The sequence below is a fragment of the Platichthys flesus genome, chromosome 16 (assembly GCF_949316205.1).
Source record: "Platichthys flesus chromosome 16, fPlaFle2.1, whole genome shotgun sequence".
NCBI lineage: Eukaryota > Metazoa > Chordata > Actinopteri > Pleuronectiformes > Pleuronectidae > Platichthys > Platichthys flesus.
Window position 1 is genome coordinate 624361 of NC_084960.1, and position 19208 is coordinate 643568.

Below are 19208 nucleotides of genomic sequence, written 5' to 3' on the forward strand. Positions count from 1 at the left end.
CCCAGCTCTGATTGGTCAGCTGCTTGACCTTGTTTGTATGATGCTAACGATTCTCAAGAAACCATCTTTAAACAACTTCTACTTGGATTTCTGATACTGTACTGCAGCCAGCCACCAGGGGGTGTCAGACTCTGGCTTTGCCCCCCTCCCCCCTTGTGTCTCTGAATCTTCTCAGTAGAGGAGAGCAGGCGAGGGGGAGGCGGGGGGGTGCTCGGTGTGGTTTCCTGTGTGCAGGTGGAGGATGCTCGGCGGCTGCAGAAGGTTTCTGCAGCTTTGAAACCAGCCACGCTTCGATCTGACTGAGAAGAAGCTTCTTCTGCACTTTGATGAACTCATCACACACAATCTGGTGACGATGAAGGTTCACACTCGTCAGGTTCGTCTTCAATCAGCATCACGTTCTCAGCTGGTGGTCGCTGACATCACAGCCTCTGTGGCGGGAAATGAAACGAGGTGATTGGAGGAGAGGAGGAGGCGAGAGGGAGGAGGAGGAGGAGTGAAGGAAGTGGAGTCTGAAGAGAAACTTCAGACATGTCTGACGTTTGGTGACGGTAACGTCTCGTGGACAACGTCTCTGCTGCTGTCGTCCGTCTCAGGTCAGTTCACCTCTACTTCATCTAGGAGTCTTCCCAGCATGCACCTGGTGGCGACTCTTTGTTTTATATCGACTTCATATAGTCCAACTTTTCCAACATGGACACCACACTGACAAATTATGGGACGAATTCTCACCCCGAAGGGTCAGCAAGGGTCGCGTACTACAGTCGCTGTCCAGCAGGGGTCTGAGCAAGTTTATGAAGACCACAGTGACTGTATATATAGACAATAAGTCACTGTATATAAAGATGATCAGTGACTGTATATAAAGATGATCAGTGACTGTATATATAGACAATAAGTCACTGTATATAAAGATGATCAGTGACTGTATATAAAGAGAATCAGTTACTGTATATAAAGATGATCAGTGACTGTATATAAAGAAGATTAGTGACTGTATATAAAGAGGATCAGTGACTGTATATAAAGAGGATCAGTGACTGTATATACAGAGGAACAGTGACTTTATATATACATGTATATAGAGCTAAAACTCACAAGATGGCCGCTGTTCACAGTGTTGAGTGAGGATCTGATTTGAAAGGATGAAGTGAAGGTTCCAGATGAATAAAGATATAGAATCTATAACGTGAGTCACAGCAGAGTTGTGCAGCTTGGTGTGATGAAGCTTCAGTTGAAGCTCGTTTCCTTCCTGTGACTCACGTCTGAGTTCAGGACATAGATTCTATCACCTTCTTCTTCTTCTTCTGTTAAAACCTGAAACCAGCAGTTTGTTGCCTAATGTGATCAAAGAACAACTTTAAGATGAGAAACAACTCGACAAAGCAACAACGAGTTGTGTTGTAGTTTCTGTTCAAATCAACAGGTTCACCAGTGCTGTCATGTTTATGTTACCCAGAGTGCACTGGGACAACTGAGCTCTTATAAAACAATGATGGAAGTCAGTTTCTATAGAAATCTAACATTCGATTTATATAATAAATATATATACTTCTCTCTTTCTAACATTCAGGAGTTTCTGCCTCAGTCTCTAGTTTCAAGTCTTCTTCAAACAGCTGATGATCATTTAGTGGATTATGATCATTTAGAGTCAAACAGACCATAGAGCACCGGATGTGTTGGGGGGGAACACAGAGTGATTGACAGTTAGTACCGTCCAATGGGTGCAGGTGTAGGTGGGCGTTTCCTCCAGCTCTCAGTCAGGCTCCACCCCCTGCCCCTCCATATATGGTTACTTCTGGTTTCAAACAACCAAGATGACGCTGAACAAGCCTCACAAACCACCAGGGGGCGTCACAGTCACGGTTACAGGGGATTCTTTATTTTACTGAATGTGGATTAATCCTCCACTGAAACTAGTCCCTGAAATTCATCATTTCCTTCTGTTGCTCTACAAAATCATGGAGCTGCAGAATTTTAGAGATTTCTTTAAACAGAGAAAGTCGACGAGTCACTGGACACATGAGGAAATAAGAGTTTCTAACTGTTGAGGCTTAAACTGTTGAATACTTGAATGGACAGAATAAAAGTGTTTTCTGTCCTCAGAAGAATCATGAGTCCCTGGTTCCTCGTGGTTCTGTCGGCTGCTCTGTCCGTCTCCCTCGTGGTTCTGACGCTCGCCTGCGTGAACTGCTGGAGACGACGTCCACTGGGTGAGATCTTTATATACATACACACACATATATATATATATATCTTTATATCCAGGCCACTGGATGAGAGAACGACTCATTTATAATCTGTATATAATATAACCAGTGTCTCTTCCCTCTGACCAGTGTCCATCAGACAAACCCACGCCTCAGAGGACTACACACCGTGAGTCTCCAGAAATTCACTATGTTCAAATTTTCTCACTTTTATTTGACTATTTTCTTTTATTCTCTCAGATCCACAGAGTTCCGAGTCAGAGTCATCCACCCAAGTGAGAAAAAACATACAAAACACATTTAAATTAGAAACATGAACGATGAAATTCTTCTCACGAATAATAACTTGATCTGCTCAGTGTTCAGCTCTCCACGACTCTCTCTCTTTTCAGTGCAGCCGAGTAGCGACCTGAACTCCATCCGCTCAGCTCCTCACCTGCTGTCCCCCCCCAGAGTCCTGTGAGTCCCGCCTCCTCACACAGCACATCTGGGTCACATCTGTCCATTCCCTAGACTGGAGACAAACCAGTCCGTAGACTGGGGACAAACCAGTCCCTAGACCGGGGATAAACCAGTCCGTAGACCAGTCAGACAAAAACAGGGAGATTCTCTGGACTTTTTCAGCTTCTGGTCACAGCTCCCCTGGTCATTTACACAAACTGTTACTAAACCTGAGAATAAAATCATTTAAACGATAACGAGCAGTCGCTCAGATCATCAAACCAAGGTGTCTCACTGTATTTCATCTATAATGTAAAACATAAACCTAATACATGTCATGATGGGTTCAGTGATGATGGTTTCTGAGATGAAAACAGTTTGTCTTGTTTAATCTGCTCAGCTCATCTTCAGATGGAACTCAGCGGAGTCACAGATCCTTCACTCCAACAGAAACGGGTGAGATTCTCTTCAGGTTTTCATCTCCTTCGTTAAGTGAAGTCAGGATTAATAATAATCCAGCGAGGCGGAACAATCCCACATGTTGGTTCTCATAGTAGAAAAAACCTCTGATCATCTAAATCATGTATTTGTCCTAAAATATAAACTGTGAAATAAAGATCTTTGTTTTAAAAAGAAAACATGATGTTGCAATGTTTGAAAAAGAGAAAGAAGATCTTGGATCCAGCTCGGTACCTGAACCTGATCCTTCACTGATTGTTTAGCTTCTGTGTCAAACTCTTTGAAACTTCTAACGTGTGACTTCCTGCTTCCCACAGACAGTAACCCCAGTTATGAGAATCCAGCAGACGGTAAAATCACTTTAACGTTGATTTTCAGTTTGACACATGAACCTGAACGTTCCATCACTTTGAGCAGCTGATGTTGGTTGGTTGACTGGTTGGTTGACTGGTTGGTTGACTGGTTGGTTGACTGGTTGGTTGACTGGTTGGTTGACTGGTTGGTTGGTTGGTTGGTTGACTGGTTGGTTGGTTGGTTGACTGGTTGGTTGGTTGGTTGGTTGGTTGGTTGGTTGACTGGTTGGTTGGTTGACTGGTTGACTGGTTGGTTGGTTGGTTGACTGGTTGGTTGGTTGACTGGTTGGTTGGTTGGTTGGTTGGTTGACTGGTTGGTTGACTGGATGGTTGGTTGGTTGGTTGGTTGGTTGACTGGTTGGTTGACTGGTTGGTTGACTGGATGGTAGGTGTGTTGACTGGTGTGTTGACTGGATGGTTGACTGGTTGGTTGGTTGACTGGTTGGTTGGTGTGTTGACTGGTTGGTTGACTGGATGGTTGACTGGTTGGTTGGTGTGTTGACTGGTTGGTGTGTTGACTGGTTGGTTGACTGGTTGGTGGGTGTGTTGACTGGTTGGTTGACTGGATGGTTGACTGGTTGGTTGGTGTGTTGACTGGTTGGTGTGTTGACTGGTTGGTTGACTGGATGGTTGACTGGTTGGTTGGTGTGTTGACTGGTTGGTGTGTTGACTGGTTGGTTGACTGGATGGTTGACTGGTTGGTTGGTGTGTTGACTGGTTGGTGTGTTGACTGGTTGGTTGACTGGTTGGTGGGTGTGTTGACTGGTTGGTTGACTGGTTGGTGGGTGTATTGACTGGTTGGTTGGTTGGTTGGTTGGTTGGTTGACTGGTTGGTTGACTGGATGGTTTACTGGTTGGTTGGTTGACTGGTTGGTGGGTGTGTTGACTGGTTGGTTGACTGGTTGGTTGGTTGACTGGTAGGTTGACTGGTTGGTTGACTGGTTGGTGGGTGTGTTGACTGGTTGGTTGACTGGTTGGTTGGTTGGTTGGTTGACTGGATGGTTTACTGGTTGGTTGGTTGACTGGTTGGTTGGTTGACTGGTTGGTTGGTTGACTGGTTGGTTGACTGGTTGGTTGGTTGACTGGTTGGTTGACTGGATGGTTGACTGGTTGGTTGGTTGACTGGTTGGTTGGTGTGTTGACTGGTTGGTGTGTTGACTGGTTGGTTGACTGGTTGGTGGGTGTGTTGACTGGTTGGTTGGTTGGTTGGTTGGTTGACTGGTTGGTTGACTGGATGGTTTACTGGTTGGTTGGTTGACTGGTTGGTTGACTGGTTGGTTGGTGTGTTGACTGGTTGGTGTGTTGACTGGTTGGTTGACTGGTTGGTGGGTGTGTTGACTGGTTGGTTGACTGGTTGGTGGGTGTGTTGACTGGTTGGTTGGTTGGTTGGTTGGTTGACTGGTTGGTTGACTGGATGGTTTACTGGTTGGTTGGTTGACTGGTTGGTTGGTTGACTGGTTGGTTGACTGGTTGGTTGGTTGACTGGTTGGTTGACTGGTTGGTGGGTGTGTTGACTGGTTGGTTGACTGGATGGTTTACTGGTTGGTTGGTTGACTGGTTGGTTGGTTGACTGGTTGGTTGACTGGATGGTTTACTGGTTGGTTGGTTGACTGGTTGGTTGACTGGTTGGTTGACTGGTTGGTTGACTGGTTGGTGGGTGTGTTGACTGGTTGGTTGACTGGATGGTTTACTGGTTGGTTGGTTGACTGGTTGGTTGGTTGACTGGTTGGTTGACTGGTTGGTGGGTGTGTTGACTGACTGACTGACTGACGTGGAGACCATAAGACCTCAAAGTTCTGACTGGAGCTCAGTGTGACTTGTTGGATGGTGGCTGAGCTGCTCTTGTTCTGGACAGGACCTGATTACGTGAACCCTGATCCTAACCTTCCTGACAGTGATGTAGAAGATCCAGGTTACATGTAGGTCGACCCCTTCCAACTGGTTTCTAGTCTTTAATTCATTTCTTCACAGAATCAAATCCTCATCATCTTCTCCTCTTCTTCCTCTGCAGCATCGTGATCCCCGGCTGTGAAGCGCTCGCGTCGTCCAATCAGAGCCGAGCCTCTTCGCCCAGTTCAGGTTTGAAAACAGTGACACAGATTCAGACACCTCCTGGTGAAGCTGCCTCTTTAGTTAATGAGCTGTTTCATCTTGTTCTTCATCTGGAGACTCACTCACAGAATCTTATCCTCCTCGGTTCCTCTGAGAGATCTGTGACTTCATGTCTCCAAGACCATCTGACTGATCAGCTGTTTGTGTTTTATCCTCAGACGTTCGACACGATTACGTGAACCTCGGAGGTGACAATTCATTTTCTGATTCTAAAAGACTATGATGATTTCATTACTGCAACTGTCTCTTCCTCTAAAATGTACTAAGATAGGATTAGTGATTAATTAGATGTTAAATCCTCTAAACTCATTTCAACAATATTCCTGTGAATTCACATCGAAGAAGAAGAAGCGGAAGAGGAAGAGGAAGAGGAAGAGGAACCAGAAGAACCAGATTACCTGAATGTGGATCTCCAGCTCTCTCAGAGTGAGTTAGAGATCCGTCTTCTCTTCTCACGTTGGACACGAGTCCTCGTCTGTCTCAGGTGCTGGACGCTGACCTTCAGCTCCGGTTTGGGTCGTATTGTTGAATGTTTCAAACGTCAGTCAGACGAGTTGAGATCAAACTGTGAGGAGCAGATCCTCACGAGGCTGGAGAACCTGAGTGTGTTTTCCTGTTGGTCCTCAGAAGCAGCAGCAGAGTCGTCGGGTCACAGCGACAGCGACAGCGACAGCGACGAGGACGTAGAAGGAAACTACGTCAACCAGCCTCCGGTCAGTTTGATCCCTGGAGTTCCTCTTCCTGAGGAAGCAGCTGTTCACTGTCTCTTCTTCCTTCCAGATGATCCATTCACCTCAGAGCCTGATGGGACGCAGACTGACGGACAGAAACCAGTGATCACAGACCAGTGATCACAGACCAGTGATCACAGACCAGTGATCACAGACCAGTGATCACAGACCAGTGATCGGCTCCTGACCACAGTGAGATTCTCTAACACCACGTTGCCTCCATGATGTTTAAATCACCTGTGGATGAAAAACGACTGGAAAAGTGAAACTTGAGCTTGACTCAAGTTTAAATGTCTAAGATTTTCCTTAAAGTCCCAGTAAAAGTTTCCTTCAAATCAAAACAGCTGCACAAAGTAAGTTTCCTCCAAAGAATTCTCATTAGAATTTACATTTTTATATTCGATCAAATTAAACATTAGTAAATGAAGACGGACAATATGAGTCGCCCCCTGGTGGCTGGCTGTATAAGAGTTCATGAACCCCTCCTCCATGTTAGCAGATGGGACTTAGACCAAAGTCTTGTTAGCGTTAGTTGATATTAAATGTTTTTATATTTGTCTAAAGGTTTCAACATTTCTTCCTTTTCTTCTATTCATCTTTTATTTTGTTGCTGTAAATGTCTGTTTCTCCTCCACTAAGGGAAACTTCTGTACCAGTTCAACCAGTGAAGGAGAAGCTACCTGCTCCTCAGGGAGAGTTTTCTGTAACTGATTCATTTCCCCCCCGGTGTAGGTCTGACGTCACCGGAGGTTTAGAGGAACCGACGTGTTTCACTGACTTTACTGACAAATCCTGAGAATGTCTTTTCATACGTGTATTTATGTTGTAAACTTGTTTTCTGTGGATATGAAATTCAACTGTGACACACAAATGTAACTACAAGTCAATTAAACCTTAAAACTGTAAAATCTATGAGAATCCATTTCTCTGAGCTTCCACTCATCGATATCATTTCAACTGTTGCACAAATGGAAATAAAGATGGACGACATGATGGCCGCCAAAACATCTGGATCGCCCCCTGGTGCCTGGCTGCAGTATAGATTATAAACCCCTCCTCCATGTTAACAGATGGGACATGGGCTAAATAAAGACAACCTCAAAGTGGACGTTAAATAAAGTTTGTAAAAATGTTTCTGTTGTTCAGCTCATTCTTATCTCTCTGATGTTTGTTCAAGTTTCTGATCAGTTTGGTTTCAATCACTTATTTACTGACTCCTGATTGGTCAAGAGCGTGGATACAGTGACAGACTCCAAATGACGTCATCGCCACAACATGGCAGCGTTCGTTTCACAGATATCACAGATATCTAGTTTTTGGTCGTGATACAAACGCTGTAAATTGAAACAAAGTTTTTTTTTCCAGTGGTTTTATTATTAATGAACTGGTTTCGTCTGTAAAAGGTCAGAAGAGGGACGGGGAGGAAAAAACAAAGTTTCCAAAAAGCTTCACCAGTTAGTGTCTTCACTCCAGCTTCAAGTCCTCGTGTGGAAACTGTCTGTTCTTGTGTTTAGAATCTGTCAGCGTGTCTAAAACATACGGTTAAAACAGGGTTATCTGATGTGGTGGGTGGGAATGTTGCTCGGGCGCCATCGCTCCTGAATCCAGATGTGACGAGGACAGTTCAGTTTGTGGAGGGATGAAAGGACAGCTGCTGGGTCGGGTGAGCCTGGAGCTGAAGAGCTGAGACAACACACCAGACCAGGGATCAGCACTTCATATCAAGTCTGTTATTCACAAAACGAGCCAGGCTAATGCACCCCTCCGTTTCCAGTGTTTATGCTAAGCTAATTTTCTCTCATGATGTATCTCTACTGTTAAGAGTTTAAACTTTGTTGTGGCGCGAGTGTGTGTTTCACCTTGGGCTGGTCCGATGTAGAAGTGTTGTGGCGCCCCCTGCTGGGTCGGCGGGCCGTGTTGGGGGTTGGAGCTGCCGCCCTGCTGGGGGGGTGCGTAGTGTAGCATGAGGGGCGGGGGGCCGTGGCCGGCAGAGTGGTGGGGTCCTGACATGCCTCCAGTGACGTGAGCCTGTGAGGGACAAACACAAAAACATCTTTTACTTCTCAGATTCCTGTGTCCTCTTTAAAAAGCTCCTGTGTGTTTCTCCTGAACAGACAAACATCTCAAGCAGCGTTGTTGGACCTGAGTGAGCTGGCCCATGGAGGGGAAGCCGTGGGCCAGCGGCTGGTGGCCCGGGAGGCTGAACCCCTGCATGGCGTAGGGGGCCTGAGGGGAGCTGTGGCCCTGCGGAGCCGACAGACCTGCAGAGTGAAACATGGACTGAGGCTGAGGGCCCCCGAGACCCTGAGAGCACAGAAACACAAGCGTGGTCAGATATCGTCAGGACTCGAGAAGAAGAAGGTCATCGTCCTCAAACATCACTCGACTTATTCTTTGATTTTATTGCGGCGCTCTAACAATAAAAAGCATTTATAAAATCGTATTAAATGTAATCATGTAAAATCTATGGATCTCATTCTACAGTTGAATAAACAGCGGTTGGATCAAGTTGCCTGGTTTGCGTTTGAATTAGAACCGATGAGCATTTATGTTCACATTTTATTTAAGTTTGATGTAGTTGGTTGATGTGTTTTCATTTAACATAAAGTTGATGTTTGAACGAGGCACCTACGTGAGAGAGTCCTGGACTGGGAGACGTGTGCTGGGGTTGATTCCCAGTGGGCGTGCTGGAGGGCTGAGGAGGAAGCATGGAGCTCGAGTGGTGAGAGAACGACTGAGGAGCTGAAAACCAGGAAACACATAGAAATTCATTTTTAGTTTAACAGTTATTAAAAGAACTTGACTGTGTTCGACCCAGCCCATCGGTCCAGGCTCATCGGCGGCCCCTGCTGGACACACCACAGAACAGCAGCTCACATGTAGTCCCCCCGGCTCTGTGCGTGGAACACTTCTATTTACTTTTCACATTAATGACTTTGTCTGAAACTGTAAATATTTCCTTTTTTGAAAACTTTTCTCAGACGTTTTCCTGTAAAACCTCAAATGATTAAATTTATTGTTTTTAATCTGTCGATTCATCGTTAAATCATTTCAGTTCTAATCTGAACAGAAGATTCTCAACTTTCTGTTCATCACGTTTTCTGAGGATCAGTGAAATGATTTTGATCAGAGACCTGAAGTCTGTCTCCAGCCGAGCAGCAGCACAACCATTCATTCATTATTCACTCGTCCATTAACCTGACATTTGTCTTCCCAGCTCCTCATGAATACTTTATCACACATTCATTGATTCAAAGGTCAGAGAAGGAATCTGCATGTTTATTAAATATTCAGCTGGAGGTTCAGTTTTCATCGATTGTTTGTTGATCGGCAGATATCTGATATGATTCCCCCCCCCCCCCCCCCGCTTACCGTACATGGCCTGCTGTGGCCCCTGCTGGCCCTCGGCCTGGCCGGGGAACTGGGGGCCAGGGCCCATCTGCTGAGGAGGGGCCCCAGACGTCAGCATCCGAGGGCCCCCCTGCAGCATCGAGTAAACTGTCTGGAAATTTCAAGAACAGAATAAATTTTTAATTCAAGTCAAAGTTTTTATGATCAACTCAGAGCAAAAAGGACAAGTACCTGTCCGTGATGGTAGGGGGACATGGCCTGGATCACCTGACCGTACTGCAGGTAGGACATCGGGTACGGAGACGCCACCAGGGGGGGCCCGGCTGCCGAGGCTGCCGCTGACATCAGGGAGGAGGCCGCGGAGGAGTGGTGATCCTGGCGGGGGCCCACCAGTGGAGCTGAAACCAGTCGACCAGGACCATTAGAAGCATGTTGACACCATGAGGTAGAGTGATTACACTAAATACATGAATGCAACATGTAAAATAATGATTTACTGCTGCTGTGGATTCTGTTCCGATCCCAGATTCAGTGAGTTAGTCTCTAAAACCTCACTTTGATGAACTGTCTCCATTAGAAGAAGCTGAATTAGCAGTTAGCAGCTCCTGTTAGCACCGAACACACAGAGGACTGATAGAGTGTGTGTGTGTGTGTGTGTGTGTGTGTGTACCTTTGGGTCTAGGGTACTTCCCCTGGTTCACAGCTGACATTGTGTACTGATACATCTGTGGAGCCTGAGGAAACAGAAAGATTTCCTCTGAAGTGATTTTCTGAGACGACATTCACACCTGGTGAGCTGAAGTGATTCCCACCTGGATGGAGTGTCCTTGAATGGTGATGGGGGACATGTAGGACAGGTAGTGCCCGGGGGGGCTGCTGTAGAGAGCGCAGCCTCCCTGTGGTCCTGGGGAAGGCAGCAGCACCGAGGGGCTGGGGGGGGTCGGCCGAGGAGGAGTCGGCGTCGTCGCAGGTTTCTGTCGCACAAATCAAATCTTTGTTTCAAACCAGTGAAATCTAATCCTGTAACAAGGTGTGAACCAGTGAGTGTGTTTCTACAAACCAGCGCTGAGTTTCCTTTGATGGGGAGAAACTCTTTAGCATTTGGATTCAGTGTCGAGATTTTCACTTGTCTGCAAAAAACAAAACAACATTCAGATACAAACAGATCGAAGAAATTAAATTTATTTCATGATTCAACTTTAGAGTTTCTTGAACCTACAAGTACAGTAACAAACATTTGGCCCCTAGGGGTCTCGTAATCAAAACACTGAACGTGACGTGTCGTTACTTACACTGCAGCCGTCTCTGCTGGCTCACTGCTGTCTTCACCACTGCGGGGGGGCGGCAGGGGGGCCCCGACCTGTGGCCCCTCCGGCCCCGAGGCCTGGGGGCCGGGCAGAAGATTCAGAGCAGTGGTGTTGGGGGGAGCTGCCTCTGTGGTAAGGGGGGCGACAGGTTTCGGTGGAGCCGGGGAGGATGAGGAGGAAGAGGAGGAGGAGGGGGAGGAGGAGGAAGAGGGGGAGGAGGAGGGGGGCGGGGCTGAAGATGACGGAGTCGCTGAGGAGGAGAAGCTCGGCTGCAGCTGAGACACAGAAGAGAACAAACACAAAAACAACCGACTAAATAAAGATGGACGACAAGTATCCAGGTCCCACAGGTACACGCCCTCGACCAATCAGGAGCCAGTGTCAGCTGTCAATCACTATGCTTCAAACCGAGCCCTCTTACCCGGAACTCTTTCCCAAACTTGCGGAGCTCGTCCAGCTGAGATCTCTGCTGAACCGTGTGAACTGTGAGGAAGACACCGAGGAAGAGGAGTTCACAAACATTCCTCACTTTCATTTGACAGAATTTCAGATTTTCTCTCAGGAGAGTTTTACCTTTGCTGCTCTTCACTTCCAGTGGAGCCGACAAACTCTCTGTTCGCTCTTTAGCTGCTAAGATTTCATTCACTGTGGACCAACCAGACAAATCTGCATTTACTGACTCGAGGATCTAAACACTCAATCATTTAATTTAAAGTACCAACAGTTGAAATAACAACTTGAACGTCTCACCATCTACGGGGAAGAGAGGGGTGGGGTCGGAGGGTTTGGTGGAGGGGGAGGAGTCCAGGTAGGCGGGGACAGTCAAGGGGAGGTCCTGGGGAGGGGCCTCTGGTTTTGGAGGACGAGCCACTTGGAAACAAGAGAGAGCAGGAAGTGATGTGATCATGTGACCAAACACACAGAGGAATACGAAACGTCTGCATCGTTTTCTAGAACCTGACACATGAGGAATTGTGTGTGTGTGTGTGTGTGTGTGTGTGTGTACCTGCAGGAGCGGACTGGCAGTTCAGGGGTCGCAGGTTTCTCTGAAGTCTTTGGGATTTTGGGGAAGTTCTCAACACAACTGTAGAAGAGATTCAAGCGGTCAGGACACACACACACACACACACACACACACACACACACACACACACACACACACACACACACACACACACACACACACACACACACACACACACACACTATACCTCCATTAACAGACGAGCGGCTCGTGTGGGCCAGCGCCTGTGGATGTGAGAGGGAGTGTGGGAGGATGTGATTGGTGCAGGGCGGGCTGCCGGCTGCAGGCGGGCTGCTCTGGGGGGGGTGAGGAGCGGAGGAGCCGGGCGGCGGGTGCCTGGAGGAGGTCGGACCTCCGGACCTCAGGCTGCCGGCGGACGGGCCGACCTCTCTGGACCTGGGAACGTATTTACCATCCCTGAGACGGTGGGGAGAGAAACCCTTCAGTTGATGGATGAAGTGGTGTTTTCACCTCCCTCTCTCACTCTGCTGGTGAAGCTCTTACCTGACGGAGGAGGAGAATCCCTCTCTCGCCCGCTCCTCCCTCTCTCGCACCACGGAGCTGTACTTCTCCTCCTCGCTCCGGCCCTCGTCGTTCTCTAGAGAAACCCTCTGGCGGTACTGCAGGCCGCCCTCGATCTCGCTGGCGAGCCGAGATGCTCGCGCTTCCCGCTGCCGGTAAACCTCAGAGCTCCCCCTCTCCAGAGGCATGCTGGGAAGGGTCAGGACAGTCAGGGCGTCACGCGGGGACTTACTTGACTGACACATTCGATTTCATTTAATCTTGATCCTAATCAGCAGATTCCCTATGAGTCTTTTATTTGATTCAACCTAAACTTAAAGTCCCAGTGAACCAACATTACAGCTATATTACAACTGGAGAGTCGGGGTAGTGGAAAGGTGCTTGGACATTGGGGGTGGTGCTACTCACGTGTACATGGAGAGGCTGGAGTCGTACGTGGACTTGATGCCGTACGCCTCCTCGTTCAGTTTGAACATCTCGCTGGCGTCCCAGCCGTTTGACTGACGAGAGGAACGAGGACACAACACAAGTCAGAATCCTGGATTCTGGAGCCTGACACTGATCTTAAATAAGTACTTTAAGGGTCATTTGTGGGTTCAGACACATTTAACTTATTTTGTAACGTATGTGATCTGTGTATGTGTGTGTGTGTGTGTGTGTGTGTGTGTGTGTGTGTATGTTTCCTCACGTTGTCCGACTCCAACTCGAAGTTTTCTCCATTTCCGCCCCCGTCCCACCTCTGCAGCACCTTCTCCCTGTGATCCCCGTTCACCCGCGACGAGCTGATGGACGAGTCAGTGAATGTGTCTGTACACAAACACACAAAATAAAATCAACACACACACACATTAAATCAACTAAATACAACTTTAAACCGTAAACCAGCAGCTTGGTTAAAGTGAGTCTGATGTTTAATGTGAAACAGAAAGTTTCCTCCAGTTCTCTGTGACTCCGGTGAGTGGGTTCATCTCCTGAGAGAACAACTGACTGAGAGTCACAGACACAACCAGCTGCAGCTGAAGACTGAAGCTGAACTGAGATCAGTTCATAACACTCTGAAGTTGTTAACAACCAGAGTTTATCTCCAGTATTCAGCAGGAAACTGTTAAAACATGAACTCTGACCAGAGTTTGGTGGATTTGTTCCAGCTGCAGCTCTTCAGGTCCAGGGAGCAGAGGATCATGGGTAATATCCAGTGGGACGACACAGTCAGAGTCAACACACAGAGACAGAGTGATTCACCGTGTGGCGCTGCAGGGGGCGCTGTTGCTCTGTAACTGTTACATAGTGCTTTAATGTGTTGACAGTAAACATGGTGTGGTATCTGCTGAGCGTTGGATGTTGACGTTCTGTGAAGTTCAGGTTCAACGGGAGTTTCAGTTTTTCTGTTTCGATGCCGACACAAAGCTTCTTGAGTCTGTTTAGGAAGGAGAGGTTCCGCGGGTCCTTCATCCCGGCTGCAGTCAGGCTCTACAACACCAGCACCACCTGATCATGTTGTAGTCCCTGTCTATTATCTCTATCTCCACTAAACCTCTCACCATAGCTGTATTTGTATTTTTATTTTTCTTATTTATGTTTGTGTACAACACTTACCATCTATATTTATATCATGGTCACTTAAAATGGTTACGTTGCATTATTTATATTTCCAGTATGCTATCTTGTAGTATTATTTATATTATGGTCACTTACTTCTTAATTATTTTTAATTATTTTCTGTATCATGGTCACTACTGTTGCATATTTTTGTTTTCATTACAATAACACTTAACATCATTCCACTTTATCCCCAGCACCTGCTTTTGCACAGTGTCTGTTTTGCAGGTTGTTTGTTTCTGTACACTTATTATGTGTAGTTTTAGTAGTGTACATATTGTGATCTTTTTCTTTTTTTTTTATTGTGCTTCGGCACTGTTACTCTAATTCTGTTTTTCTATCATTGCTGTAACAAGTGAATTTTCCCATTGTGTGGATAAATAAAGAAATCTAATCTAATCTAATTTACCTCTGACAGCAAAGTTCAGATCCACATCTCTGCAGGTCATGGTCACCAGGTCGGTCGGGCTGAAGATCATCGTGTCAGTGATCTCCTCAATTTTGGGCGCAGAGGAAGGACCTCCTCCCCCTCCTCCCTCCTCACCTCCCCCACCTCCATCTCCGTCACTGCATTTATGAACAGCGTCCACAGCCAGCTCACACTGCCCGACAGAGGAGAACACAGTCAGTGTTCAGTCAGAGTGAAGCGAGCAGCGGGGGGGGGGGGGGGGGGGGCAGTGTGTTTTACCTGTGAGCTCAGAGTCTTGAAGATTCCCTCGTACACGGCTCCGTTCTTCACCCGCACGTCGCAGGTGGAGCCCTGTGAGCAGCAGGGAGGCAAACGTGAGAATCAACACCAACCTGCCGACAGCGCCTGAGGAGCGGCTACTCACCACGACGGCTGTGAGGAAGTGCAGCATGCGGGCGTTGTTATAAACACCTTCAAACACCTGCAAACAGAAGTCAGTGTTAACCACACGGAGAGAAGACGTGTGTCACCATGACAGGAGTAACCCTTCATGCTATTGTCCATTCAGAGAACTGGTGTTTATGAGGGGGATTAGATGCAGCTGGACTGGATTTTGAGGGACTCTACTGATGTTCTAGTTTAAGTCAGGATCTCCGATTGAAGATCTGCTTCTCATTATTCTCCCTGACAACAACAACAACAACAACAAATAACCCCTGTCATGTGATCAGCTGCTCAGAACAAAGAGTGGAACAGAGGCTCTACTCACCAGGCTGCTGCCGGCGGGAGGGGACTGAGTCTGTGCCGGGGGTTTCATTGTGTTTCTCGTCCTGCAGAAGGTGAACACATGATGATAATAATAATAATGATATCTATATTTACATAGCTCTTATCAAATCATTGGTTACCAAGTGCTCCACAACAGATTAACAACAAAGAGACTGAACACGTGACAGACGACTCATTACAACGAGGGAACGCGATACGACAAAGTACCTTTCACGCTTTGACTCAGAGGAAACAAGCTCGTCCCAGAGCCTCAGACTCTGTTTCTAAAACTCGATCCCAGAGAGCAGCTGTAATAGTTTCTATGTTTCAGATCTAACATCTGTATTAATGTTCTTCCGCTGATAAAAACCCGTTTAGAGACAAAACGTGCATGACGATCCAACTGGAGCCAACAGATGTGAGAGCAGGCTTCATGTAAACAGACAGGTGTCCGGCAGGGGGCGGGGTTTCTCTGTTTGTGTCATTGGAGCCAAGAACAACATTTTAGTTTAGTTTAATTTAACCGGAGACAATTCTGAGACTTCCGGGTTCGAACATTCACAACGAGCCTGTGAACAGCTCCTGAACTCAGTGGTGTCAGATGAAGCTACAAGCTAAAGCTAAAGCTTCTCAGAGAACAATAACAACAAGCCTGACACTGACTGAGCTAACGGGCTAACCGCTAACAGGACAGTCTCTCTCTGTCTGTGTCTGTCTGTCGGTGTCTGTCTGTCTGTGTCTGTGTGTCTCTCCCTGTCTGTCTCTGTGTCTCTGTCTGTCTGTGTATGTGTCTGTCTCTGTCTGCGGCTTCTGTCCAACACTACCTCAGAGAATGAGCGCAGAGCACCTAGCTAGCTGAGCTAACGTTAGCTCAGACAAACGCAGACGCGCCCCGCTGGTTCACACGGTGACGACATGAGGAGGTGTCAGGTGGGTTCGTACTGTTTGCTCATGAGCATCCCGGTGATTCCGTTAATCCGGTGAATCCCGTTAATCCGGTGATGCGGCTCGGAAGAAGTTCGAGGCCGAAGCAGATGAGCCGTCCGCTGCACCACAACAACAAAACACGGCGCCGGGTGCGTTCGATCTGGGTCAGCGCTGCTGCCACTGGAGCGCGGGGCGGCTCCACTCCTCACTCCACCGATAGAAAATCATCAAATCATCAAATCAGATGTTTCCTCATTTTCCCCGTTAGAGGCTTCACAGGCGGTGACGTCATACGTTACCTTGATGCAGATCGGCAGGAATGTTTGAAATAAGAGCAGTAATCACAGCGGGCTGATCCGGTGAAGATAACAAACACCCTGATGTCAAACCCCGCCCACCGATCTTATGTACGCTCTAATTGGACGAGATACAAGTCACTCATTTGACACCTTCTCTCTCATTGGTTGATAAAACGTCACCTTTTTAGCTTCAAAAACAGATTATTTGCTTCAAATCAAATAAATTTAAATCTAAATCAAGAGCTTTGATAAATTATTTATATTTAAAAAATATCTAAATTAATTATATTTCTACTTAATTTACTCAAGTAAAAATATAATTATTTTAAAAACACTAGTTCTTTTCCCTATTTTTTTAAAAATTAAATGTTTTTTTCTCAATTATTAGTATTTTCACATTTCTTTATTAAATGAAAATAGAAGTTATTAATATCATATTAGCACTAAATAACTTTTGAGGAAATAATGTACTTTACAGAGAAAAACGAGATGTTATGATTGACAGCTCAGACCCTGATGCCACGCCTCCACTTCGAGATCACTGCCGCACACTCTAACTCTAAATGACGTCATCAGCACAAGATGGCAGCGTTTGTATCAGATATATTTTGGCTTCCTTCAGAAAGTGGGAGGAGACGAGTCGTCCATGTTTATTGAGCCGAGCGTGCTCCTAATAAACTGATCACTGTTAGCAGAACGTCTGGAAGAAAAGAACAAGGACACAAACCAGCTGCTGTTTCACTATATTTATATTATATCATTATCATTAAATTCAATGTAGTACCTGAAACTAACCACACGGGGTGGACAGACAAACACCGGCCACCCTGAACAGACGGTCCCAGCAAAGAGAGAAAGAGACAGAGAAAGGCACAAAGAGTTTAAACTGAGAAAAGGACAGAACGTGATGAACAATCGGGGGGGGGGGGGGGGGGGGGGGGGGGGGGGGGGGCACGAACTGAACAATGAATGAACACGGAGCGAAATGCAGACGACAGACACAGAAAGGCACAAGTAGAAAAAAGTATTTTCATCGACATGTTCTAATTGTATATTTTCTTTTTAACCCTTGATGAACAGAGGAGGAGGCGGAGGAGAAGACAGCATGAAAAAAAGAGGGCGGGATACTGTCACCTTGACAAGGCATTTTAGCAAATCTTATACATATATATTTATATTTATATATTTTTTCCTTCTTTTATCCCAAAAAATAAAAAATACAAAAAGGCACAAAGACGTTTCATTTGAATTACAAGATGGAGTCGGAACAAGTGTTACATGGAGTAAGCATACGAGATAAAAAAGGTGTCATAAAAACAAATAAAATTAATACTAATATTATTATTATTTCCATCAATATTATTGTTATTGGTATCATCAACAGTTTCTCTCTGAAAGAATCCCCTCCCCCCGTTCAGCTTGGTGAGAGAGAGTGCGATGCTGAGGTAAACGTTTCCTGTCTGCTCTGGTTCATGTGCCACTCGAACCAACAACACGTTTCACTCTTCAGGCGTCGTGGCACCGAACTCCATCAAAACCGTTCACTTTAACGCACCTGCAGGTTCAAAGCTCAAGAGCAGGCGGGTCCTCGTCAGCGCTCGGGCCCGAAATATTACACATTAATCTTCCTACATTCTTCTTCCTATAAAATACACAAGAAAACAGAACGACTGCGGCCTAGGATTATTTTTGTTGTGATTGAATTTTGTTAATAAACCATTTTGTCTTCAAACTTCTTTTTTTTAAACAGACAAAACTTTACAAAACAAAAAAAAGGCACAAATCCTCACATTTGAGAAGATGCATCCAACAAATGTTTGAGTCAAACTCGATGAAGACGATTGTGATTAGCTTTCAGTTGATTGACAAACCAAATGCTCAATAATCCACCTCTCTATCATCTGCAGTTATTAATGATAAACATGGAGAATTAGGTTTTTACTTTATACTGATAATTACCAATTTCTAGTAAGTGTTAAAAAATGGATTTAAAGTCCAATAATCATCTTCTAAATCTAAATCTGTCTCTTCCTGTAAATCACTGTTTGATGACTCATGAAGCCTTATGTTGTGTAGTGTGTTATTTACTTTGGAGTTGGCTGTAACGTTGTCAGGGCGTTAGTAGTGTTTCGTGTTTGTGTGTTTTTTTGCCTCTGGTTAACGTGTGCGGTCTCTGCAGGACAACAGTGAGGACAACACTCACGTCTGTCCAGGTGCACATGAGACAGAGCAGACGCTGCTGCGAGGCGTACCGACAAAAACATCTGATGAAAACAATTTGAAAGAAATGTACCACGAAGTTAGTGTTGTAAAGCTGCTCTCCCTCTGTCTGTAGTGTTAGTTTACTCCTCCTCTCCTCCTCCAGCTCGCTAACGAAATAAAATACTGGTTATGAATGGCTATGATGTACACCACCTCATCCAATCTCACTTTCACTCACTCACACACTCAGTCGATACACACACACACACACACACACACACGCCTCCTCCTGGCCTTCCCTTCATCAGAAGAAGGAGTACTGGTTATCGATGGCTCTGGGTGCCCTCGCTCCGTCCCTCTCTTCTCCCTCCACAGCGTCCAGCTGGCGGAGAGGAGTGTCCCTGTCCCTCTCCTCCCAGTCCTCCACTCCTCCTCCACTTCCACCGCCGCTGCCCCCGCTTCCTCCTCCTCCTCCTCCTCCTGTCGTTGCCATC

General features: G+C 46.3%; 2 protein-coding genes across 6 annotated transcripts; one reads left to right on the forward strand and one right to left on the reverse strand.

The window, feature by feature from the left end:
- Positions 1-242: 242 nt before the first annotated feature.
- LOC133971082 (protein timeless-like) lies at positions 243-7438 on the forward strand. Of its 5 annotated transcripts, XM_062408292.1 has the most exons (14): positions 243-596; positions 2107-2213; positions 2340-2379; positions 2451-2485; positions 2603-2669; positions 3052-3107; positions 3428-3460; positions 5319-5382; positions 5475-5542; positions 5734-5763; positions 5918-6001; positions 6203-6288; positions 6356-6404; positions 6461-7438. In XM_062408292.1, exons 2-14 carry the CDS (start codon positions 2114-2116, stop codon positions 6466-6468), a joined length of 720 nt encoding a protein of 239 aa, XP_062264276.1. In that variant the 5' UTR covers positions 243-596; positions 2107-2113; the 3' UTR covers positions 6469-7438. The 5 variants fall into 5 exon arrangements, with proteins under 5 accessions (XP_062264276.1, XP_062264272.1, XP_062264271.1 ...); XM_062408288.1 differs by having other exon boundaries at positions 6203-6404; XM_062408290.1 differs by having other exon boundaries at positions 244-596; positions 6356-7438.
- A 205-nt stretch (positions 7439-7643) lies between these two features.
- atxn2l (ataxin 2-like) lies at positions 7644-16456 on the reverse strand. The gene is made up of 23 exons (XM_062408286.1): positions 16229-16456; positions 15288-15348; positions 14943-14999; positions 14798-14869; positions 14519-14711; positions 13199-13317; positions 12919-13010; positions 12493-12699; positions 12176-12405; positions 11971-12048; positions 11715-11834; positions 11538-11609; positions 11386-11447; positions 10950-11239; positions 10718-10787; positions 10470-10631; positions 10328-10391; positions 9889-10055; positions 9679-9808; positions 8939-9048; positions 8449-8610; positions 8166-8334; positions 7644-7989 (listed from the first exon to the last, which is right to left on the reverse strand). The coding sequence occupies exons 1-23, from the start codon at positions 16243-16245 to the stop codon at positions 7931-7933; spliced, it is 2763 nt and encodes a 920-aa protein (XP_062264270.1). The 5' UTR covers positions 16246-16456; the 3' UTR covers positions 7644-7930.
- Between the last annotated feature and the right edge of the window lie 2752 nt (positions 16457-19208).

Excerpts from the sequence above, each read along its gene's own strand:
- atxn2l (XM_062408286.1), bottom strand. Across the intron at positions 10,788-10,949 it reads CCAGCAGAGACGGCTGCAGT|ACAAGTGAAAATCTCGACAC; the intron begins GTAAGTAACGAC and ends TGTTTTTTGCAG. Across the intron at positions 9,809-9,888 it reads CCCCCTACCATCACGGACAG|ACAGTTTACTCGATGCTGCA; the intron begins GTACTTGTCCTT and ends TGAAATTTCCAG.
- LOC133971082 (XM_062408287.1), top strand. The coding sequence starts at position 2,114 with ATGAGTCCCTGGTTCCTCGTGGTTCTGTCGGCTGCTCTGTCCGTCTCC. Across the intron at positions 2,486-2,602 it reads AGTCAGAGTCATCCACCCAA|TGCAGCCGAGTAGCGACCTG; the intron begins GTGAGAAAAAAC and ends CTCTCTTTTCAG. Across the intron at positions 5,764-5,917 it reads CGATTACGTGAACCTCGGAG|AAGAAGAAGCGGAAGAGGAA; the intron begins GTGACAATTCAT and ends TTCACATCGAAG.